Genomic DNA, 25726 nt, shown 5'->3' with positions numbered 1-25726 from the left:
GCCAGTGTGTCCACGCACACAAACACACATCGCGGCACTGAACCGGTGACAGACAGCTGAGTGGGCCACACACTCTGATGTCACCACTTCATCTCTGCTTCTGTCATCCGTCTCTCAATGTAGCTGAGCGTCTTTAGCCCCCAAAACGTTGCCGCTGGTTCGCTCTTCAGATGCGTGCGTCCGTGAAGAGCGCAGCATGCGGGGAAGCTGCTCCACATCTGGATGATCCCGTCAGCTTCGGAACCGGTGCAGGAATGAGGGCTGCGCGTGGGTAGAGATGACGAGGACACAACGGGACTGCTTCTCTTGACGTGAGTGATGCTTCCTGGAGGTTTGGCAAAGTGGTCGCAGGGGTCGGACTTTGGTGCGTCCTGGTGCCTTTATGTTTCACATCTCTGTTGCTGTTGCGCCACGTATTCGCGCCCCGTCAGGCTCCTGCATCCCGGCGTCACGCACCGCTGCGTGGTGTCTGCGGCAGCTGCGAGCGCGGGACTGGACGCTCGAGCTCCGACTACTATTGCACGACGCGGGTGTGAGCGCGTGTGGTTAACACCAAGTTAGAGGGTTGTTACATTTTAGAGTCACTGACCGAGTCGTTCGTTCAGTCTCTAGGTTGGAATTGAGCAGATCAAGCTTCATGACGTGGTCGTCAGGTTTAAAGAGTTTAGATAAACCAGAACATTATGACCACATGAATTCTCTCATCTAAGTCCTGAGGTGCTGCCTAACATATTCACAGTGAAGTGCTGGTTGGCTCAGGGTCATGGGACATCAAGAGTGATGGTGAAGGTCCCTGATAGAAGGGTGACAGACCCACACAGCTCTACTTTAGTTATTGATGATCACACCTCTTCCTCCCTCCAAATCCAACCAAACAACACCACCAAAGTCAAAGTCTAGTTTGTCTTATTGGTAGACCAAACCCTCCTGAAACAAGTCCAGATCAGCGCCTATCTCGAGTTCTTTGTCAGATATGATGGCCAGTCATGAGGCGTTCACTGACCTGACCTCTACCAAAAGCACCAAAGCCAGACACGAGGAACATGAAAGGAAGCACACCAACAGTACCTCGGTTTTGGTTCAACTGTCATCACGATGTAAGCTACTATCAGTCACAACAGTGACTTCACCAACTATAACTTTTCAGACTGTCAAATCCATTGATGCTGGAGTCCCTGATATGCTGTGAGCATATGCATGTTAGCTTTCCTTATATATATTATTATATATTATAGAACCGTTGTGCTATACATTATATATATACAGATTGCATGACAAAGAAGAAACAGAAAGATAGATAGATGCAGAGGGGAGGATTGCTTCTAGAAAATGTTGAGGGAAAGAGCAGAGCAGAATCGCTCATCTATTATTGCCTTGACTTGTGATAATCCGCGCAGATGTATTTGACTGCAGGGATAGAGAAAGGTTTGGTCGTCCTTCCTTAAGTCAAGTGATAACAACCTTTCTGTGTATATCACTCAAACACAAAACTCAACTTTCTAATCTAATGATCTATTAAGAATTGAGCAAGTGTAAAGTGTAAAACGTCCAGTCATTCACTCGTGTTAAAATTTAATGCACTTGACTTAAAAAAAAAAAAAAAAAAAAAAAAAAAAAAACTAAATACTTGTCCTAGAAGTTAATTCTTCAATACAACAAATTTGGTTGTTTTTTTTTTTTTTTCATGTTTTATTATTTGGAGCACCATGACTTATATTTCATTATCATCCATCATTTGGTGATAGCACATAAAAACTTGGTCCATCTGCAACTTTCACATCATGAGCCCAGCTGAACAGCCTAGGCAAGTAAATCTGTTGGGGATGTCATATGAGCAACTACATACTTTTTTTTTTTTTTTTTTTCTGGAGGATTTCATTCACTATTTTTTTGTAATCGAGCATTGGTTCGATATTCACATTGTCCCATACCATTCACAAAGAATATGAAATAGCAACAGTTCATAACACATTTGGGATACGCAGAATATTCAGCCACTTAGTCGAGCAACCCAATCCACCATTTGCGAAGTCCACCGCTTCAGCAGTGACAGCACCGTTTGCTGTGTAATGTTTTCAGGGGAGGATCAGCGATGATGATGTTATTGGGAATATGTTAGTAACATGACCACTTACCAGCAGAGCGACTGAGCTGACGGCAATGGCTTGACGACAGTGATATTGAGTGTAACATTTTACTTTGCACCAATATACTGTGCAACAGTTTTACAGCCCGTTACATGGTAATTCAGTTGTATTCACCATGATTTTATGTACGGTTTAAAGATGTTGATGCTGCTATACAGATGTCATTGTCAGCTTCAGGGACACATTTTGCTCCAAGATTATTAAACTGTAATGTCAATAAATCATCCTTTTGGTTAATGATTATTTCCTCTCCATCCACTGTGACTGATGTCACCAGAAGCCAACCAACTTATAACCTAACTTACATGAATCCTGGTTCTGTTGTAAATCATAAATGCAGGTTACAAGTTTGCCTCAGAGTGTTCAGACCGCTGAAGTCACACTCACCAAACTGAGCGGTCTCAGCCTTTATTTAACCAGGGATTAAACACAGATTTGCTCTTTATTGACCACAGACACATTCGAATGATGAAGACAACAAACACTCGCTCACTATTGTACATTTGTTGTGTGAGTCTCAGCGATCGTGCAATGCGATCCATCGACATACTGAACCCAGCCCTTCTATCTCCATGGTGACAAGAGAAGTCGACTCAGCTACGCCATTGTTCTACCTTTGGTATCAGTCTGTTCAGCTCAGTGCAGGAACGTGCTAACTAGGCATGTCCCGATATCGATACCAGCATCTCACACAGATACTGGTCTATTACAAGTACAGCGTGACAGCACCCCATGTCCACTACAGTGTGCCCTCGCTTTATTCTGCAGATTCAGTGCATCACAGGTTTTTACAGGGCTGTCCACTTTCACGCCGATGAGGGTGGCTGCAGACTTGCCCTTTCTCATTTGACAAATACAGTCCCCAGTGCATGGCGTGCCTCTGCCCTGCTTTAAAACGCCAATTTTTTACTGTGCTCCACTCAGCACTAAGGATCTCTCAGACTGGAAATATCCCAAGAAAAGTAATGTGAATTGGACATTATTCGCATTTTACTGTGAAAGAGATCCACCTGTGAGATTGCTGACTGATTCATGGCCCGCTTCAGCTTTGACAGAAAGGACTCTTTTTTTTTTTTTTTCGTGATCATGGTTTTAAATATGTTTATTTCAAGAAAACACTCCATCATGACCTGAGTAGTAACAGAGACTCTGATTTTGTTGTTCTGTGTTATGAGGCTTCAGAGCACACCACACACAATGGGGCAACCTTACGTATTAGATCAAGAATAAAGAAGGGAAAATTGTACATGTTAAACCAGTAGGTAGTACCAGGATCTTCTGTGTTATATATATATAAGCATATGCAGAGATGGCACAGGCTAAACCTGAAATGTTGAAAGTGAAATTTATTCAGGGAACATGTACTGAACAAAACAAAACAAAACAAAACAGTTGAAGCACTTGTATCTGCAAGTACTAGTACTTACAATAGTACTCGTACTCAGTCAGCCAAAAAGTGCTGTCAGCACGTCCCTAGTGCTATCGATGCTGTACTGTTGCTGCATGGGCGTCGAGTGAGTCACTTGACATTCCACTAACAAGCTAGGAACCATGCACATTGTGATGTCATTCACATCACACTCTTGACATATTTTCTAGGCCATATTTATTCTCGGGGTTCATCTTTTGTGGATGTACTTGTTTTTAGTAAGGGTGGGATTCGATTAAAAAAATTAATCTAGTTAATTAGAGAATTTGAGATTAATTAATCTCAATTAATCGCAGTTTAATGGTTTAAGAATATTTGCACCAAGAAGCTACATTTTTCAATTTGAGTGAATTTGGTATATTACTGAATCAAATGATGGACCCATACATACAGTTATACAACAAAATATTGTTTATTTTGCATCAGTTTGACAATAGCACAATAAATCACAATTGTGGCTATATTCAAGTTTTTATATCACCTTATTTAAACTAAAGCTCTTTTAAAGTCTTGAAAATATTTGGATAAGAATTTCAATTTTATAAGAATTTCAAGTACATTCAGAGTAGTGGAAACCCGGGCCATTGTGTAGTGAAAAACCTCCCTGCTTTCGTTTACTTTTGTTCAGGGATTCCTCCATGTTTGTTGTTGTTGTTATCATCCTAGCTGCCACGTGTCTTGTGCATCAGTGGGATCAGTGGACCAGGAACTCCTGCACTTACAAAGGTTCCCTGTTGTCTGGAGAGCAAACTGTTCAATTAAATTAAATTATGTTTTGTTATTGTTGGTGTTGTACTTAATTAATCGTAATAATGTTGTAATTAATTAATCGTAATGAACTTGCTAAAGGCCCACCACTAGTATTTAGTTTACTATAAAAAATAAAGAAGAATGAAAACAGAAAACCTCCATTTGAAACTGCGTAGCAACAGCATCAGAAGGTGTCGGCCTTGACTCATTCTATTGTTGCCTAGCTACATGATTAAACTTAACATAACAAGGTTCTCCAGACATTTTTTACACATTGCAGACTACTAAACAATGTGATGTATTAATTATGCAACCATCACAATTACTGTCTGCTTCCTGCATTAATAAAGAACATTTATTTGAAACACTTGTATCCAAAATTGTCTGCTCCCACAGATACTTTTGAACAAGCCTGTAGCTGGTGGGGGTTATTTTTTGCTGAAAAGTACTAAGAAGTACCTTTGCACTTTGCTAGTCCGGATCATCTGTCCTGTCTTATTTGTGCTTTTTGTTTTTTTCATACTTGTGAACAGTGTTGAGCTGTTAGAAACTTCCCATGTTAGCAGCTCATGCATCCAAAAACAGAGAAACACACTATGGTGTGAATGAAGCAGTTCTGTGAGCTTGGTGAAAAAAGAAGTCAAACACTCTGAGATTGACGTGTGATCACAAGATTTCATGCCAACCACTGACCATGGCAGTGTGCTTTTTTAAACCCCCTCACTTCATCCTTTAAAGCTCTCCTCTTATCTTTATCCGTCCGACGCCTCAAATCTTTTCTTCTAGCTGCTTTTGTCAGCCTCTATTCTTAGCAGTCAGTCTTTTTTTAGCGTTTATCCTCGTTCCATGGTCTCCTTCATTCAGATCTGCCTGAACATTTCAGTCGTGAGTCTTTAATTTGTGACTAGATGGAAGCAGTTCACAGCATCTTTTACTGTGAGTCCTTGAATTATGTGACCCTCTGCAAGAATCGTGGAGTTACTCGAAATAAACATGCATAATTGCATAATGCCTTTGCCCTTGGAGATGTGGATTATGGATTATATGTATTCTCACGGTCATATCTGCTGTCATGTGGAGAGACGAAGTGTCTCCACGTTCACCATCATGCTGCTCCGTGATTGGCCTGCTCACGTTGTCGCCTCCATCACGTTCTGTCTGCTGACTGTGGAAAACAAGTGATGTGATGGTTTTGACCTCCTTGCAGTTGCCTGCAGTGTGATGAGACAAAGCAGAGAGCAAGAAACAGCCACCAACACCCATGGCATCATTCCGGATTCAAAGAAAATGTTGAAGCGAGAAGCTCAACCCTCCACGTTAAGTAACCCAAGTCCAGCAGTGTAATTCAGACACCGCACTACTGAGCTTGTTTATGAGAACCGAAGACGCATCATTGATCCTACAAGGAAATTCACTTGTGAAGAGTGTTGCAGCACATGAAGGAAACTACTGTATATAGGTCAAATTGCCTTTTACCAGAAAAGTTTGTGATTACTTTTCAAAACAATTGTAATTTAACTCCAGGAAATCAAATTAAAATAAGTGTTTACCCACAGTTTGGTTGGTATAAAAGAGAGCAAGAGCTCTTAAAAAAGAGCAAGATACTTTTAAAAAATGTAGTATCATTGCTTTGTCTGTCACTGTCACACTTTCACTTGTTCCTTGATCCATATCTGGCCTTCAAATAGAAGTCGCCATGTGTAAAGGAGGCTGTAGTTACTCCTCTGCCTCCCACAGGTCTGATGTCAGTGTTAAGCGACACCACAGTGGGTTTGTTGTTGTTATTTGCCTTGTTTCACTCTGAAGTCAAATCCTGATGAACCTGATACCTCGTGCTGCTCAGCTCGCGGATTTGCCTCGATATCAGCAGCAGAGGCTGAAAATGCTTTCATCTTGTAAACACAAAAGCGGGCGTCATCAGTTCCAGTGAAGGGTAGGATTGACAGAGGTGGTCAGTGGGTCGTGCAGTCCAATCCTGCTCAACAACGAAAACACAACCAGAATAGCGCTGTCCGATGCGTCGATATAATAATAGTATTGTCAATATTGATCCCTACAGGAGCTCTTTTATTTATCATTTGTGCTGAATTACCTTGTTCTAACCCGTGTTTTAAAGCAAGCCGCCAATGCTCTGCAGCCATCAAATGTATTACCTGTATGATTCCTATGTTCACAAACTAAAGTGTAGAAAATATTTTTTATATATTGTGCAGTATTCACCATTAATAAAGGTGCCAGCTTTGACTTACTACTTTTATTTTAAGGGTGCTCCAGCAGGATCTATGGTATAATGCATTGTGGCAAACCCTCATTACTCCAAAGAAAAGCATAAATGCATTATTACTGTTGTTGTTCGATTTCATGCATTGAAGCATTATCAAGGCTAAGGAAAAATGTTGAGAAATACATATTGTACATCATGGCACATCCTAAAAATATGGATGTATCGATGACATGCCATATGTTGCTAAAATGTGGGTTTTGTATTTGGTTCCTCCTACTCCTGAGCCATGTTAAGGTTTACCAGAATATTTCGTTTCTCAGGATTCGTCCTACTCAGGTATTGTGGCTTTGACTTCAGATGTATAAAGTGACGATGAAAATTGTTTTCAACAATCTTAACTCTCCTTTAAATCTACCACATTTTGTCATTGAGGGATTAACTAGGAGGACCTGATTTGAGATACTTTTCAAAAGTCATAAAAAATAAGTCATTGATTTTTGTATACTCATGAGAATATGTTTCATTTTTGTGCGTCTCAAAACATATATCGCTCCTCAAACAGAAACCTTCAGATTCTCTGGTACCAACAGGGGAGACGTCTTTCCACACGAAACAGGGTTGTTCGTCTTGGAACTGGCCTCTTTCTCATCTCTGTTCTTGGAGCAGCACTGGATTAGCGCCTTTTGATCAGGTCAGCTCTCGCCTTTCTGTAGGATCTGTCTCTTGCCCTCATTACTGAATCCCTGCCGCAGCGTAGAGCCCAGGCACTGCTGTTAAACCAGGGTTAATGGTACAGACCAAGCTGTCAGGTTCCTCGAAGAGATGTCTTATGGAGTCCTCAGGAACAGCTCAGATGTTTGCATGGCCTGCCAGCTGTTGTCATGCAGTTTGTCTCCATTTTTGTTGTTTTAGGCATTTTGCATTTACACCATAGGTGGCAGTCAAGGGACAGTGGATAGAAAATAGCTTGGAACCCCTGGTTCATGCAGCCGACTTGTTTGCCTGCTGCAGACCTCTTGCCACCAATGGTCTGTTCTTGTTGGTGTTTCTTTTCCGGGTACAAATCAGACCGTCGCTGTTTAAGTCTGATAACTTTGGTGGATTTATCAATGAAATTTGGAAGGTATCATCTGTCATGTGAGTTCGGAGACATTTTACTGCCTAGTTTTCTATTGTAACTTGTTCTGTGGTTCGCAATAAAATGTAATGAAGCCACAGCCACTACTGGCCGGCCAAACCAATTTTACTTTAGTGGACTTGTAGGAGTACTCATCCTCAAATGAGACCTGGATTATAGGTTTTACATTTGTGTTAGATTGGAGCCTGATTTATGTAGAGATGTTCAATTGCCATTTATTTTAAGCATGACTAACTTTGAGCCTTTGGTTTTCATGGAACGTTTGTCCAAGAAATAATAATAATAACCACTCAGATTTGCTTTCATTCTTTTTTTGTTTGCACAGTAAAACACCACATGCTCACACACCCATTTTTGCAGTCAAATAATTTTGTTTACAAAAGTACTGAGGTGAAATTGTTTTTTTTGTTACATATTCTTTACACCTACAGGGTCTAAAGTAACTGAATTGACTCTTTTACAACAGACTGTATCTGTTTAATTTGAATTTATTGCTCACGAACAGGATTATCATGAAGATACAGTTTAAAACTGTTTTATTGAAATAAAAACAACATTAATTTGACAGTATATTGTATACTTTATCAACTTTTTTGAGACTTAGCTGATTAAATGAACAGCCACTCTTTAACAATAACTGGACATGCAGACGTGCAGCACACACACAAAAAGACAGAAATCTAGAAGTTCGTTATTTAAAAAAATATATATAACAATAATAATGCTCCAATTAATGTCCCTTCGTCTACTGAAAATGTATTCAACTAAAGCTTTCAAGCTGAGAACTGTACTGGACCTTAGTTCTGTGTACTAGTATTAGAAGTTGGAATTGTACTCATAGTCAGTATGGAGTCAGCTCTACATGCAAACCCCATGTTGACTCTCATCTTTGTAATCTCTCCTGTCATTTCCAACATGGACATGCTGCCAAAACAAAGCATGCTGACATGTTTAACGACAACCAAGTTTTTTTCCTGTTGGTCCTTGTTCCAACTCCCCACTGCACTGTTTTAGTTGCAACCCATTCTCACTCCTCAGGCATCAAATAGCAACAATCCTCAAGTGACTTTTGCGTCCAATGCTGAGGCCAATGTTAGCTGTCCCTGTTGCATGAAAAACAATCGGGAACTCATCACTGCTTCAATTTTTATGTCACTTGGTATATATAGCACCTCATGTGGCTCTTCTCCTTATTGATGTGCCGTGACTGAAATGCACATTTGTTGTTTGAGGTGCTCTATATACCAAGTGAACATGCACTAGGCCCAGCCTCTGGCTCTGTTTTATACATGATGCACTGCCCACGGCGTCAGGCTATGTTGCAGAAGGTGGAACACGTGGTTCACTTGAAAGCCTAATGCATCAACAAGTAACGCTTAAAGCTGACTTCAGTGTCAACATAGGACACAAAAGTCACTTGAAGTCAGTCACCATTTCATGCCTTGAGAGTGAGAATTCCTGACAATCGCTGTGTTTCTCAAGTGGCTGTCTGGTTTTGCCTGGAAGGCTTCAGGACCAACTATCAGTTTGCATGTAAGGTAGAGTTTCCTTTGAGATTAGCGTTATTTATTGAGGTTGTCTTCTTAAAACAAAGCGTCACATAACGTGATTTAGACAAGTTGCTCTTATTTGAGTGACAGGGGATGAACATGAGGTATCAAAAATGTTCTGTTGTGTTCGACGTGTGCACTCCAGAGGTTGAAGGCTACTTGGTGTTATATAAACAATGAATAATTCATTAATGTTGCTTGCAAACCTAAGCCGACACTTTGAGTATGTTCAGTGAAAATTGGTGATTTATGTTGCTGCCCTAACTGGGCCACTGAGACAACGGATTTGCAGTCTGTCTTCTGTATCTTTAATGTTTGTACTGACTGCAGGAGGATGAAAGTACCTGCTTTTGCTCCACTCAGAAGACAAAACAAGAAGCCAAACTAGAATGAAGTAAAACATAGCGATATGAATATATGTCAAAAAATATAAAAGCCGCATTTGTTGTTTATTCAATAAACTAATAACTCCATAAGCAACAACCATTCATTGCTGTGACAGTTTTTGAATTTGTTTGATGGCAGCACATGAATAATGGCCCTATTAGGCGGCCACATTGAAGTTAGGGAGGCTGCTACCTTGGAAGGCACATGAATGACGGTTTGTTCTCTTCATTTGCATTTCTTTGTTTTCCAACCTCATGCCATTTGTTCTCCCCTTAGATCTTCAGGACCACACTACAATGATGATATAGTGTTTCCCCATCCATGAACCAGTCCAAAAGAAAAACATCAGTAGGTGCTCAATATGTACTAACTATATATCTATATCTATATCTACATATAGATATAGATTTATAAATAAAACGCAGCCATACAAGAAGTGATAGAGAAGCAGAAGGGAATGTTCTGTCATTCACTTTGAATTGGTGACATCAAAAAGCCGTGCCGCACCACCAGGCTAGTTCATATGGAAACCCTGTCATACGCTTGTCAAAGTCTCAGTTTCGTATTAGAAAGACTCCAACCAGACGGCCACAGTTTGGTTAGTCCTGAAATGACAGTATGAGTATCCAATCACAGGACGCGTACAAGTCACGTTCAACGCCAGCTAGAAGGTCTCGCTTTCCCTAACTCGTGATCCAACTGGCTGTCGCAACTATCCGTCAACTGTATGTGTCCGTTCCTCTGAGGGCACCTGCGCCTGCACTGTTGCTGCTGAAGGCCGTGACGACAGCTGAATTCTGATTGGATAAAAACTCTAACCTGGAAAAACAACACTGGGATATACTATGACATGAGTATGATTATTATATATACTATATATAATATATATTTTGGAAAAATACATTAAAAATGAAATTCACTTTTGTCATTACAGGCCAACCTCTCATTCAATGTGTTTTCTTCATTTCAATGACACCGATTTACATTGTACATTTTCACTGAAGGCATTAAAACTATGAATGAATTAACACATATGGAATTATACAGTAAACAAAGAAGTGTCCTTTTTTTTCTTTGCTACATAATTCCATATATCCTGTGTCATATATGTATCTACAATGCAGAAAATAGTGGAAATAACAAAAAAAAAAAAAAACAGAATCAGAAGGTGTGTGTTAAGAATGAGAATATTTGCCACAAGAAACCACATTTTTCAATTTGAATGAACTTGGTATATTACTGAACCAAATGATGGATCCTACATACATTTAAACAACAAAATATTGTTGATTTTGTTGTCAGTTTGACAATAGCACAATAAATCACGATGGTGACTATATTCAAGTTTTTATATCACCTTATTTAAACTAAAGCTCTTTTCATGTCTAGAAAATATTTGTATAAGAATTTCAATTTGATAAGAATGTCAAGTACATTCAGAGTAGTGGAAACCCTGGCCATTGTGTAGTGAAAAACATCCATGAACTAAAGCAAACAGATGCTTTTGTTTGCTTTTGTTCAGGGATTTCTCCATGTTTGTTGTTATCATCCTAGCTGCCACGTGTCTTGAGAACAAACTGTTAAATTAAAGTAAATTAAAAAATTAAAATTAAAAAAAGAAAATACGAGAAAAGTTCATGGTTAGTCTGCAGTGGTTAAAATGTATCATGAAAATAGTTAAATTAAATTAAATAATGAAAATAATTGGTAAAACTCAAATCGCTCGATTAATGTATCCCAATCATTGCAGCAGAAAACGCCTTCTCTTTGATTAAACAAGAAAACCAATACAATACCAAATGAAAATGTGGATGGATGGGCTGAATGTAAACATCTAATCACGTGAAAAAGAGAAAACTACTGTTGAGCACCTGTATAAGGCTCCTCCGCCTCTTGTTCTTGTGTGGGGTCATGGAGTGCCTCTCTCTACACGGGGTCTTGGTTTGGTTCTGGTTTACAATGTGGCCTTCTCCTATGAATGTATTTCCATGTGTTCCCATTTTTTAAGGTCACATGATACGATCTGTGTTGTCAAAAGAGCTCCTCAATGATTCAAGTACAGTTGGTTGGCAAAGCAAGTGAGTGAGTGAGTGAGTGGAATGGCCACTGGCCGCCCTTCAGTTTACAGTGTGTGAAAGAAAAAATGATCAGAGTGATAGTGACTTCCACCATGATAAATCTGGGTCAATGTAACCCCCACCCCCTCCACCACAGGCAAGGCTGAACCAGGAAAAAAGAGACCAGGACAGCATCAGCAGATTCAAGCATGGGGACATTTAAGAACAATTTGCCTTTTTTCTGGGTCGGTATCACTGTTGTGTTGGGACTGTAGGCTTCCCCCCATGTTTATTGTAACGTCTTTCTATCTTCCCGTGTGGTTGGTATTCTTGCCCACCATCAGTGTCCCCAGGTCCCAACCCTGCTAGTCTCCTCTCTCTGTCGTCTACAGTGAAACTACGAAGGATGTAGTTAATCTGCAAGTGCAAGTAATGTGCAAATGATATACCGGTTGGTCATACAGTGGAGTCCATTTTACTGTTTTTCATGTGCCGTGTTGAGGAACCCTCTTGTATGGAATGTGCCGACTTTGTGTTTATACCATGGCCTACGCAAATACATTCATATTGAGCTTGGACTTCATGGAAACATCCCTGGTTGGTATATATGTCGCACATCAGTCATGAACTCCACAGCTGCTTGATGAATTGACATCAGCAGGAAAGCTTGTTAACAGCGATGACTCCTCAGGGGACAGAGGCTTGTCAAAGTTCATTTGGTGCAGCATTTAGAAAGGAGCTTTTAAGAAACTGTGTCGCCTGGAGGGTCGACTGGGATGTTGCCGCATCATCAGCCAACTCTTAAACATCTGCATCATGAATTTTAGATGGGAACAGAATGAGACTGGAAATGCGACTGGGGCCCTGGTATAAACCGGTGAAAAGGCTGCATGTGTTGTTTTTGATATGGGATTGTTTTTTCGCAGATGTTTTGTTGGAACAAAGTCACCATGATGATGACTTTAGAAAAGAAACAAAACATGAGCGTGTTGAACTTGTGCTGTTGTGATGTGGTATTGTGCAATTCATGAATAAATGATCACTGTTGTGGAACAAAAACGCTCATGTGCTGTAAATATTTAAAGGGGGCGTCGATGTATACACGTCCTTCACATTTAACTGACATTCCAAGACTCCGGTAGTTGCCCTTTGGACAGGAATTATATTAATAGACTTCTGGCCAACAATACAGCTCAGTGGAACAGGACACAGCAACATACTCAGAGTAGCTTTGAAACATTTATTATCGATGACTTTTGTCTGCGTCCTCTGTCCTTAGCTGTCAAAACACTAGTTTTTATCATTTGGTCATTTGCTCATGCACATGCACACAACCCAAAATCCCCAAAACACTGTTGCATTTTTTAGTGAGGGTTCTGTTTCTCTTTAAAAAAAAATCTCAAATCAGGTCACATACCACAAATACAAAGTTAATCTTAATTTTAAAGTATTAATTCAAATTAATTCATGAGCAATTGGACTGCAAATACAGTAATGACATCTGCAGAGCTTTTAGATTTCATGTTTATTTTGCAGTAATGGCATGTGCTGCTGGACTCATGTACATGCTTCCACTTGCCAGAACTCCTGCTCAGAACTGGCACGTCTGTTATTATTTGTCTTTACTGGTTGTGAAAACCATGAATTTTCGTCACGTGTCACAGGGGTAGGCCTGTGAGAGAGCACAATTTTTAAAATGTAATTCCGTGACAGCAATATTAATTCCAAGTACAACCAAATGGAACAGGAAGCTTAACAATTTTAGACTATTACAAGACTGACCATTTTATTGTGATTTAAGTTAATGGTGACTTAAATATGGTTTGGAAGAAATTAAATAGTGTTTGCAGATCCAGCAGTGCAGAGTAGAAAGCAAAGTTGACAAGCAGCGCACTACTTCCCTGACCACAGTCCTGCTTGGTTGTAGAGTTGCGACATTAGCTTTATATGGAGTAGCATGGTGCCATCACTCGAAACAACAAACTCAGGAACGTTGACTTGAAACTAAACAGTTCCCATGATGCTCCGGAATCCAGTCAACGAATATCAATGGTTGATAACTACAACATGGCTCCGCCTCCACAGCCGGTCAGATGAGCTGCTCAGGAGCTCGGTATTCCCAAAACAAAAGAGAATAAAGTCAGTAAATACATGTAGAAGAAAACAGCACGTTTTTTGTCCGATGTGATGAGGCTCAAGCTTAGCAGCTTGAAGCTTGTTTACCCATAAAGATTGCTTGTTGAGAGTGATACTAATAGCAGTCGAACAAAATGGATAAACTAGATAGAAGTTAGGGATCTGCTGTCAACCAAAACTAACAAGTAACATCTGGGTAGAAGGATGAACAACAAGCAAAGTTGTTGCACAGGTTTGTCATGCAGGTTAAGAATATTGAACAAACCACCATTCCTCTTCTGGGGAGACGAGTGGAATGATAACTGTGGTGTTAGCACGTATACCTCTTTATTGTTCAGTCAAAGGTGTTTGGTCATGTAAAAGGCACATCAGCCCTGCAAACAAAACACTTTGAACGCTATACCACAACTTTCATGACCACTTGAACACCTTAGCTGTCATGAGCTCACGGAGCTACTGTGATCACTTCTGTGCCCCCATCCTCCTAAATCATTCAGAACTATTTGTATAAAGTTTTTTGTTTGCAATATTCTGACTCTTCTCTGAACTTTTTCTTTGACAGCTTTGCATAAACCCAGATGCCTCCCCTCCCTCTTGACGAGCGCATCGTGGTCATTCAGCGCCCCAAAAATCTCAGCCTATGCGAGACCTCCCCTCAAGGTGCCCCGCAGCACTCTTCACAAATTTCAACATCTTCCAATGGACAAGTGGCCCGCGCTGCTCATTTCCATGCACCGTCGTCCCACTTCTACTCGCCCGCCACCAAATCTCTCAGTTTGGAATGTAAGCGGCGGTCCCTCCGTGCCCACAGACCCCCGGCCGAGACGCTGGTTCCCCCCGCCGGGGTCAGACATACGCCTAGCCACTGCCACAGCAATGGAACTGTGACATTAGGGCCACGACTGCCTTCCCACACACATAATATCGATATCAGGGTTTCAGTGGACAGAGGGGGTCGAGTACGGGGGTTCAGCAACTCACTTGGGCGAGGTGGGACTGCGAAAGCTGGAAGGGACAGATGTACTTACTCACAGTTTGACCAAGGACTTCATGAGAGAAGAAGTGTATCAGCAGGAAGACCATCCGGGCCAGAGCACAAGACACAAAAAAGTCGATTCAGTCAGCCATTGTCTTCTCCTTCTGGGATTCTGCAGTTTGTACCACCGCAGGTGCAGCAGTACAAGCTATGGGGTGACAAGGAGAAGGAGAACACAGGTTTCGCTAACAAAAGTGACAGTGAATTTGCCTCATTGAGTCAAAGGAAGCATTCTAAACTGGGACCATCTTTTCAAAGCCATACCTCTCACAGTGTTCCCTTCAACCAAACCTCACTTCCTGTCCCGCATGCTGCTATCCTAAACTCTAGCTACCCCTCCCCACCAAAACCGAATCCCTCACATGTTCCTGTAGCATTTCAGAGTCTTGACCAACCTCGTCCATCTCGTCCCAGGGATCAGCGTCCACACGTCCTCCATGGTCTGCCTTTGTCCCCTTGTACCTCTCACACGGGACGTTTCCCCAGCCCAGACCACACCTGCACAGTGGACTGCAGTAGCCCACTGGGCTGCGGTTGCTGGAGGTTGGTGAGATGCAAAAGCAGTAAGAGCCAGTCAGCTAGCTACCACGGAGGAAGCTCTTTCAACAAAGATTCCTGTTCTCGCAATGCTGCAGCATTAAAGAGAGGAGGCAAAGAGATGGGCCTGAGGAATCTGGGCGGGTGTCTCTCCACCACCTCCACCACCAACACCTCCTCCTCTAACAGCACTGTGTCTGACTGCCGTGCCACTCTCTTTAAACCCCTGCGCTGCGCCTCCTGCTCTGGTGATGCTGGTAACTTTGAAAGCCCCACTGTTCTTCGTAAGCGACTTGTTGGCGGATGTCTTCCATGCACACCTCTGTCCTCCTCTGCCCCTCTACAGGCTATACAGAGTTGTGTTTCTGGCTGTAATCCTAAAGCATCCCAGACCAGCAGCTCTACCTGCAGCTACTGCAGCAGTGACCCAATTGTGGTGACCTTTAACCCTCGCAGGGTCAAGACCCCTGGCAGGAGTGGCACTCATTCAATGGGTATGTTTCAAGCTGATGACGACGACTACAGTGTAAGAACTATCTGGCCTGAAGAACTGGCAAAGAAGATGAGCCTATCAGAATCCCAGAAGAATCACTGTGCAGGGATCGGGATGGGAGTCGGTAAAACGTCAGCTCTTCAGGCCCCAAATGGCAACAGTTTCTTGCTAGACTGTCAGACCCTCCAACACTACACCCCGTCACAGCTAATGGACCATGCAGGTCGAAGGCGGCTTCAACAAGGCAAAATGGCTGCCCTGGATTTCATGGGCTGCAAATCCGGTTACAGCGACGGTCGCAACTCACTACAGAGGCTGTTGAATAAAGCTGAGCATTCAGGAATCAGTGATCCTCTTGAGCAAAACAGAGAGGCTTCATATCGGCGTTCCCCGTCACCAGGCACCGCCTCGCCCCCATCACCTGTATCATTTTCACCCCCACCGTCTGCGCCGACTACACTCATCAAGCCCAAACCATGGCAGAGGGACAGAGACGGGGGTCATTCCCTGCCCTCCGCACAGTCGCTGCACCTGGCGCTGAACTCGCTTAACAGAGATCAGGATGAAGAGAAGAGTCGAAGTAAGAATCCGTCATATGATCTAGAGATTGTGCTCCTGATAGTGAATGATTGTATGAAAAGATTCAAGTTAGTTTGTTATGTTACAAATATCCACTAACTGCTGAGTCATATTTTGGCATGGTTAGCAGCAACGAGCCAATGCTAGCAGGTCTAAATGTTACTTTTCCACTGTTTTTACCACATGAGATGCTCTTTTTTTGTCCACCATTTTCTTGTAATCTTTCCCCCAAAATCCCGGTTTTTATAATTTGTTTTATACTTGACTGTTTTGTTCATCTCATGCTTTAAAGGTCTAGTTCTTTGTCTTCTTTTGTCAAAAACTACGAGACCACTGTCTGTGTCTTCTCTAAGGCCAAACAGAAGTCATGAAAGGGAAAAAAACACAACACTGATTTTTTTTTTTTTGTGAGAGCTATATACTTTTATCAGAACAAGTGTTCGAGGTGCTGACCATTTCTTATTATTTATTTAGTACTATGAATTTACCCTGTTTTAGGCAGCATAAGCAGTAACAACTGATAATGTGAGCCACAAGTCTCAGAGAATATAGTTTAATTCTGTTGTCACTCTCAGATATCTAGTTTATATAGCGGTAGAAAACGGTTTAAGTGTTATATTCCCCACAAAGTTAAGTGAGTTAGCTCTCCATATTTAAAAAAAACATCCAGCTCAGTGCCTCCTTTTGAAGAATGTGTTTGGAAGAGAAAATAGTTGCAAGCTTTCCCTGCAGATGAAACCATTTGAATAGAAGAGAAAGAGTTTTCACCCTGTGCTCAAACATCGGTCATATTGGTGATCAGCACGTGATTTCAAGTTAGTTTAAATCTTTCACAGTAAGTTGATCAATTGCCACAACATCCAAGTCACTGCACTCTTTTCAACTGACCCACACACTTTGGGATATGAACACAAAATACTCTCAGTTCCTTAACAGTTTTCACACTCTGACAGACACATGCTGGACCACAGACTAGTTGCCACAGGGTCTGTGTATGGAGCGAGAGGAGAAAAAAGCGGATTTGTACTGAACATCATTTCAGTTTCATGAAGCGCTCACCATGTAACACTTTCTGTGAGGAGTCTGATGCTTCTATTATAGACGGGTTCTGGAAGAAGTCAGTTTAATTTGTGATCGGAGAGCTGAGTTGCTGTAGAAAGCCAGTGTTTTTTCCACCTCCATGGCTCCTTCCAACATGTTTTCTTCTTCCGAACACAATGCTTTCAAACAAACAACAAATGCTAGGCCTGTAAATGATCATTTTCTACATTTCATAATTTCGTAATATTCCTTTTTTTGGTTGCTTATATGTAAATGTAATTATTCTATGCTCACTACTGACTAATGTCTTTGTCCAAATCTTCTCTTGCCGATGTTTTGCCAGTGCACCTCTCGTTGCCGCTGTCTTCTTCGTTGCCTGCGTCTCTTTCCGACGAGTCTTTGATGACCCCTGATGCCGAGAACGCTGTGGTCAGTCCTATCCTGCCCTTCCTCTATTTGGGAAATGAGAGAGACGCCCAAGACCTGGACCTACTGAGGCACCTCAACATAGGCTATGTTGTCAATGTGACGACGCATCTGCCGCTCTACCATGTCAAGTCTGGACTGCGATACAAGCGACTGCCTGCTACTGACAACAGCAAGCAAAATCTTCGACAGTACTTTGAGGAAGTGTTCGAGTTTATAGGTGAGTCCTCAATGACTCTGCTGCAATGTAAGTCACCATGCTTAATAGATTCCAAATATGGAGAATTGTTTTGTGCGTCTATCACATTTTACTTCTACTCTCACTTTCAGAATATCTGGAGTTATTGTAGTGATTTATTGGAGGGTTACGATGGAGGATTAGGGCCAAACTCAAACAAAATGATAAAAATAACATTATGTAATTAAAGTAATATTATAACTTTAATCACGTACTGTTACTTTGACAGTAATCTCATTATATTACAAGATTAGACTGACCACTACCATCAAGCTCTTCTTCCACAAAAGAGAGAACTTCTTCCAAGTCTGTGTGGTTCTTTCTGCGGAATAGACCCAGTGGTTTGCATAGTCTTTTCTACGTCCATATACAAATTATTATTTGTTGTTGATGGGCCAAAAGATTAAGGATTTCCTTATTTGTAAAACCTTTATTGGAGAACAGCTTCAGAAGGCGCTCTGCGTTCACTTTGTCGGAGGCAGCGCAGTGTCAGACTCTTTTACCGTCAGACATTACTCACATAATATTACGAGATTAATCTTGTAGTAATGGTATGTGATTAAAGTCACTATTTTTACAGGATTCATCTCATAATATTACAAGATTAATGCTACAAATATTAAATGATTAACCATTGTCGATTTAACTTTTTTTTTTGCGTGAAATTGTCGCCAAAATGACACCCGGACAACCTTGATATGTTGAGGTTTCATTGAATGCCAATAATGGTATTTTTCCCCTTCCCCAGACGTCAAATAACAACTATCCTCATGTGATTTTTGTGGGCTACGTCACCAAAGTCAGCCTTCCGTATTGCTTGTTGACACACAAGTGTTTCAAATTCAAAAATCTTGGATGATCATTTCTCATTTATGGAGTGAATGGCACGCCATCCGATAAACGCAACAACAACCTGTCTGTCTGTGATGCGCTGCTCATGGCATCAGGATGAGTGAGGCCATTAAATATATAATGGAGAATGGAGACTTTAATGTGCTATGGCATCCCATTGTTATGTCTTGTGTCTCAATAGATTCCGGTGGTACAGTTCCCATGGCCCATATCCGTCAGCTTTGTGGAAACATGCAGAAATAAACTGGATCCGTATGTAACATAGAGCATAAATGGGCCTTAATCCAGCAACCCGCTGAAGGCTGACATCGCTGTTTCATGCTTTAAGAGCAAGAATGTGTTGCTTTCTTGATTTTGATTCCAAATGATTCATTCCTTATCTACATTACAGTACATTTACCCCAATAATACCATTGTAGTTATATGTAAACTGTTAAAAAAATCTACTTCAAATGGCAGTTTTTTTTTTAGCTGTGTAGCTTCAGCAGCAAATATGGCTCTATTGTAAAAGTCTCATGGTGTTTCATTGCTTTCTGCAGAGGAGGCATATCAGAGTGGAAAGGGGGTGCTGGTGCACTGCCAGGCCGGTGTTTCCCGTTCTGCCACCATCGTCATCGCCTACTTGATGAAGCACACACTCATGACAATGACAGATGCCTACAAATACGTCCGGAGCCGCCGTCCAGTGGTTTCTCCCAACCTCAACTTCATGGGCCAGCTGCTGGAATTCGAGCGCGACCTCAACTCTGGGGTGACCCCTCGTATCCTCATGCCTAAACTTAGCGGTGTGGAAACACAAGTGTGACCGTACTCGTGGGAGCAGAAGTGGGGTTTACTGTGTTTCTCGTGGAACTGCAGGATTTGATCTTTATCCCCGAAAGAATAACGTGCCAATATTTGTATAGAAGTTATCGTACTCTGATGCCTCTTTTCCCTTTTGTACCCTTGCAGTCAGACATACTGTCTGTGTCAAAAGCGACACAGGTTTTCCGGACACGTAGCAACTCACGGGTTAATGCTATGCACTTTACTGCCCATGCATTTAATGACTCTACTGTGTAAATCTGCCATGAGCTCCAGAAGTCAGTAGTTTCTTTTTGTACTGATCATCGTTTGCGACTTGAATATTCACATGGTTAGAAGTTTTGGTGAGTTCATTTTCTTTTAAAAACTTATGGAGGTTATTCCTCATGTTACAAAACAGTCCCAAAACGTTCCTTCCAACCCACTCACTGTGTTCTTCTATAGGTAGGTCGGCCTTCTGAATTCCTAACCCATTTGGTGATCTCATTGTTGAACGTTGGCAGGTTGTTCGGAAAATACATCGTCTGAGAATCCTAGACTTCCCTTTCGCCAGCAACTTTATCCATTTCTCAAAATATTTCTCATCTCAAGAAGAAGTTTATTTCAATCCAACGTAGTACATTCAACATCTCTTCCATTTCACCCTGATCTGAGGAATCGAAAAGAAGCAACGAAAAATACATCCAATAATCGCTGCCCGTTTTTATATGCTTTTTTTCCCCCTTTTTAGGTGTTTCCAGAGTCCTGTTACTAAACTTAAGTGTAGATTATGAGATGGAGGAATTGTACACATGCTGATCATGCTTTAACAATCAGAGTGAATAGTTCCGCTATTTCACTCTGACATTACAATTCTTTGTTTCTTATGTGTTGACTCCAGAAGGTCTCTGAAGTCATTACTCATTCTTGCTCATCTTCCAGTGGTCGACTGGTGGGCCTGAAATTCAGGTAGAGTTCCACATTACCATCTTGAAACCGACCTCTCAGCCTCACAGGGAAGAGAATACATGCATCGGGCTTCATTTCTGGGAACTTTCTAATTTCTCATCGCCGTGGTCTTGTTCCCCGTCTTGCTGAGTCGATAACAAATTCCTCTTTGGATCCAACCTCCTCCTTGATAAGGCTGTCTGTGAAGAGCCGGAGATCTTCAGCCTCCATGTCTTCTGGCATTGAATCATGTTGTTGGCTTCCAAGCAGGCGATTCTCAGCTGATGAGTTCTTTTTTTTTTTCAAATTTGGACCCTTGACATTTGTTTGTGGACGCATTGTTTCTTCATTTTTTGTTCTTAAATTCCAGTTCTTCCATTGCTTTTACTTAAGGTCTGGTGAGATCTCTACTCAGAGGTCTTTTTTAAATTCACACCTGTGTTTTGGCGTCTTCCTCCCGTTGTCTCTTCTCTGACTCAATGCTTACTTGAGAACTTCCCTGTGGTCTGACATTGTAGCCTTTATTCGCATTTCTTCCTCAGTTTCATCAATTTGAAATCGAATGAATTTCTCCAAACCCTCTATTTTTGCTGTGATACACTTCATTACCTCGGACTCAATGGTTTCGCCCAACTGACTTCCTGCTCTCGGCAGTGTCTTTGATGTTTTTGTGCTTTTTCAGCATACTTACGATGACTCATTATTCTCTGCTCAGCCGATTCTGTTCTTCGGAGTTTCAAGCAGTCCCTCCTACCTCAGTTTCTGAATGGTTGTGCCCGTTCTTTTTGGGCAGTATGCCTGGTTTTTCCATTCAGGAGCTCTGGCTTTTCGTTGCCTGGTACCTTTGACACTGTGTCGCTTACGTTTTTCCACAAGGACCTAGTTATTTTTATTATTATGATTATTATTATTACCTACGACTCCTACTTGGAGTGAGATCTTGACAGACAGAGCAGACAGAGTGGTGAACGTTCTCACCTGACCTCCAACCCTGGTCATCTGTGGAGAACATTCTGACCCACTATGGAACCCTTCATCCTATTGGACATTACACATTAAACCATCCATTTCCATCATCTCAGATCTCTCTGGACATTTATATGACACACACCTCCCTTGGAGTTCCATCTTACCATGTGCTGTGCTGTTTCATAAGTAGGATCAATTTACCCATTCATTTTGAGTTTACGTCGTATTTCACCTCAGTTCCATCAATTTCTCTAAAATTTTCAATGTTCCAAGCCTTTGGATTTCCAGTTCCTCCTGGTATAGTATTTAAAGATCATGAGCACGGCCCACAATGCATTGTGACATCATGTGATCTTTAGAGCCCTAGGAGCAGTGAACACTCCAAAACTCACTGTTAGACAGCTAATACCATTTTACTCTCTGTCACATTGTAGTTTATGACAAACCTGTTAAGAGTCGTATCTTGTAAAAAGAGAACAACCAGTAGTTAATCTTGAAATGCGTCCTTGCTAATAAGACTGTCAATCCTTTGCCTGTGAGCCCTTAAGCAGTCTGACTGTCCCCTCTTGACTATGCATGCTTATCGAAGACTCCATTTGGAAAGATTCACTGTGAGCTCCTTCACTATTGTTGAACCTAACGAGGCCTTCAATCCATTTTAGCACCTGTTGACCCAAAACCCAAATGCTTTTGTACAAAGTAGAGAAGTTTTCGAGTCCATATTTCTTTATTTCCATGCATTTTATAGGGAGATCACTTCATTATTATGTTCCACGGAACGTGTTTTTTAGAGAGGTTGGAGACAAACAACAGATTGTGATCTGCGCAATTTGCCCCAAATGGAGTTTAACTGAAGTACAAGGAGATTTGTCGATGAGCTAGAACCACGATTCTCTCTTAGCAACTCACCAAGTCTCATGGGAAGGCTACAGTAAAGATGTGGCATGGATCTATTCAGATCTGGCCAGAAGGAAGACGTAGATCTGCTCAGATTTAGACGGGAAGAACCTCAAATATTAGCAAGCATTTATTACATTTGCAAGCTTCAGTCTTATTAATTTCACTTCAAATGACCAAGAGAAAACGAATATTCAATCCACCGTATATTTAGTGGCAAATTTTCTCAGTATTTTTAGTCATACATTTTATTTTATTCCATCTTATGGGAGGGAATGTTCCAGAGCAGTCAAATCAGAATCCAGATGTTGAGATGGAAAGCTATTGATGAAAAACTGGACAGGAAGTCAAACAGAGATTTGGACAACAAAATTGAATCTGAACCTTTCTTTCTTAGTTTTGTTAAAATAAAGTCACAAGAAAGCACTAAACAGTAATGATACATTTCACTGAACACATTTTCTTCGGACCGCGTGTTAAGAAATGGTTGTTGTCTTCCATCTTGGCAACAGTGCTTCATTGCTGACACGCTCACTGTCACTGTATCAACCTCAGCGTACAGCAGTCCCTCCTTTACCTCTCACCTTTCATTTGACTGCCGAGCCTTAAACCTGCTGTACAGTCCCTGTCTCACTGTGAACCCGTCACCATGGAAACCAAGGAACATTGCCTGTTGACTTTTATGCAAAATGGAACGCGTCGCAGCTGACCTCGCGGAATCGAGTGGCTATTGCTTCAGCAGAACACCTGTGTGATCAGAAACTCCTGCTTGTGTTTTTGCAGAGACTTGGGAGGACTTGTCTATAATGTTCTATTCTTTTTTCTGGGATTGTCAATATCTGTGTATTACTAATGTGTGGGAAACAAAATGTAACCAGGTTTTTTAATCAGTGTGCTATTTATTGTTACCAAAAATGAGGCCGAGTGAGAGAGATGACGCCGTGGTAATGGGGTGTGAATCTTCCGGTCGGACCATCATTGTAACAATGTGCTGTTGGAACCATGCACTGCTTCCTAAACTCTCCTTTTTTTGGTTCTTCACCAAAGTGATATGTTCCTATTGTTGCATCTGGTTCTTGTGTTTAGGCAATGTTTGAACTTTTCCGTGCCGACTGTACTCTTTTGAGATGCGCTGTGACTCACACAATGCTGCTATATCACTCAGACTTTCATGAATTTGTCACGTTTATCAGTGTGACTCTGAATAGGCTGATATTGTGAACGTGCATTCGAGGCGTCAGGCTTATCTATTCTCACAGCTGTGGACTTGCTCCGTCAAAAAAAATAGAGACAATAGTAGCGCTGAGGTTTTTCAGGGCCCATTTTAATTACGTTCCTGCTGCTTCCATTCAAAACCTGAATTGCGTCCTTTGCTTCGTGAAGAGCTTTGTTTCTGACAGATGTGAGGAATGAGGAGCGTCATTCAGCACCACAATTATTATAAGCCATAAGCGCAACACTTACCTGAGAAGGAGAGGCATGTGTTTACTCTGCACATTGTTTATCTTACTGCACTCAGTTGCTTGGCTTCTAACAGAAAACTTGCTTTTTCACGCAAATTCCTGCAGTTGAGCTAACAGACACAACTGGTGAAAATAAATCATACAATTCAGGCTGAAAGGTGGTGCACCATTTCTGCAGAACAACAGGAACATGTTTGTGTTTCTGTCCGGTCACGTTTGTCAAATCTGTCCATGTTATACCTGGAGTTATGTAAGTGGTCTCATAGCGATTGAAATAGAGTGAAACAATTTCTGCGTTTTTAAAGCATTAGTTTGAATATAATATGACACAACTGCGAGTTGAGCTAGTTCAACTGTACTTTTTTCAAACATATATTCCAATTCGGAGGTTTACATTTTCAGATAAGTTGCTAATTTCTGATGCCAACTTATATATTTGGGTCTCAAAACGCTACCTGCATCTTAGTTGAGCTCTGTAACTTCTCCGACTCAGTCCAACAGCCCCTGTAGCAGGACGGTTCTCTGTCATGCGTGAAGTTGACCCTGTTACATGGCGGGTGCTGATCTACTGAAGTTCTTCAATGCGCAAAACACGTGCTAATTTGGTCATGCATCAATTTTGCTCATGAAAACGCACAAAATGATTAATCAAAGGTTTTTGTCTTTCATGTATTTTACAAATCCTGCGAAGTGTGCTGCTATGAATATACAATTTGTGGTGTTGAAGAAAGACATTCATTTCTATAGCACGCTAATCCGATAGCTAAATCAACATTCTATTCCTTTCAAAACAAATGTCCAAGGTTCATTTTGTGTTGTGTAAAAAAAAAAAAAAACAATGAAAGATAATGTGGAGATAACTTTATTTTCACCCTTGTTTTAAAGTATTTTTTTGTCAACAGATGTGTGGGTTAATGAGAGCCCCCGCAAATAATGCTAGTTTGCTGCATCAGTTGTGACATGGAGTTTTAGCAAATCTCATAGCTATAATCTCACAGGCCAAATTATAATCTCTGGTTGATATCTAATTAACCAACCACTATTGGTCTATTGATTTTTCAGGATTGTTATTGTAAAAAAAAAGGGTCATGAACTTGCAGCTCATGACTGGAGCTCTGTGTTTATTTCAAACTATGACTGTGTATATTTTCAAACAGATCTAACCGAGGCCTTTAAGTCAGCAAACTTTTGTATGAAGTAGCATTTAGGATACAACTCAATATAATCCGATCATGCAGCGCCACTCACTGTATTTTATAAATCATGTAGCACAACATCTGTTATGCAAAGTTTCAATCCTAAAATTGCTTTAAGTTTGAGCTTCCATCGCTTCCCAGTGTAAAGCTGTTGCTGGCCTCCCATGTGGGCGGAGACATGTTGACTATATATGCGTGTAAATGGATTGCTGGTGAAACACACAGTTCCGTGGAAACTCGGCAGAAACTGCAGTGGATGGATAGAGCTGGACTTCTCTGCCAATGTGGCAGGTACAGAAAACACACTGCTCTCTGGCCGCGGCGGCCGTGTCACATGGTGTTACCATGGTAACAGCTGACTATTATGCTTCTGAAGGCTGGATGACGATTCTGTTCTTCACATGAACTGTAAACTGCAGTCACTGGTTCTTTGGACAAATAAAGCATTTC

General features: G+C 41.3%; 1 protein-coding gene across 6 annotated transcripts; it reads left to right on the top strand.

The window, feature by feature from the left end:
* si:dkey-175m17.7 (uncharacterized) lies at window positions 1-25726 on the top strand. Of its 6 annotated transcripts, none has more exons than XM_053846726.1 (5): window positions 1-311; window positions 11840-11927; window positions 14381-16464; window positions 17848-18150; window positions 19560-25726. In XM_053846726.1, exons 3-5 carry the CDS (start codon window positions 14397-14399, stop codon window positions 19823-19825), a joined length of 2637 nt encoding a protein of 878 aa, XP_053702701.1. In that variant the 5' UTR covers window positions 1-311; window positions 11840-11927; window positions 14381-14396; the 3' UTR covers window positions 19826-25726. The 6 variants fall into 6 exon arrangements, with proteins under 6 accessions (XP_053702701.1, XP_053702698.1, XP_053702700.1 ...); XM_053846725.1 differs by lacking the exon at window positions 1-311 and adding an exon at window positions 1654-7340 and having other exon boundaries at window positions 7497-12111; XM_053846727.1 differs by lacking the exon at window positions 1-311 and adding an exon at window positions 12027-12111 and having other exon boundaries at window positions 7275-11927.

The sequence above is a fragment of the Synchiropus splendidus genome, chromosome 17 (assembly GCF_027744825.2).
Source record: "Synchiropus splendidus isolate RoL2022-P1 chromosome 17, RoL_Sspl_1.0, whole genome shotgun sequence".
In the NCBI taxonomy this organism is placed as follows: Eukaryota; Metazoa; Chordata; class Actinopteri; order Syngnathiformes; family Callionymidae; genus Synchiropus; species Synchiropus splendidus.
The sequence above is the reverse complement of the archived record's forward strand: the minus strand, read 5'-3'. Positions and strand labels throughout refer to the sequence as shown.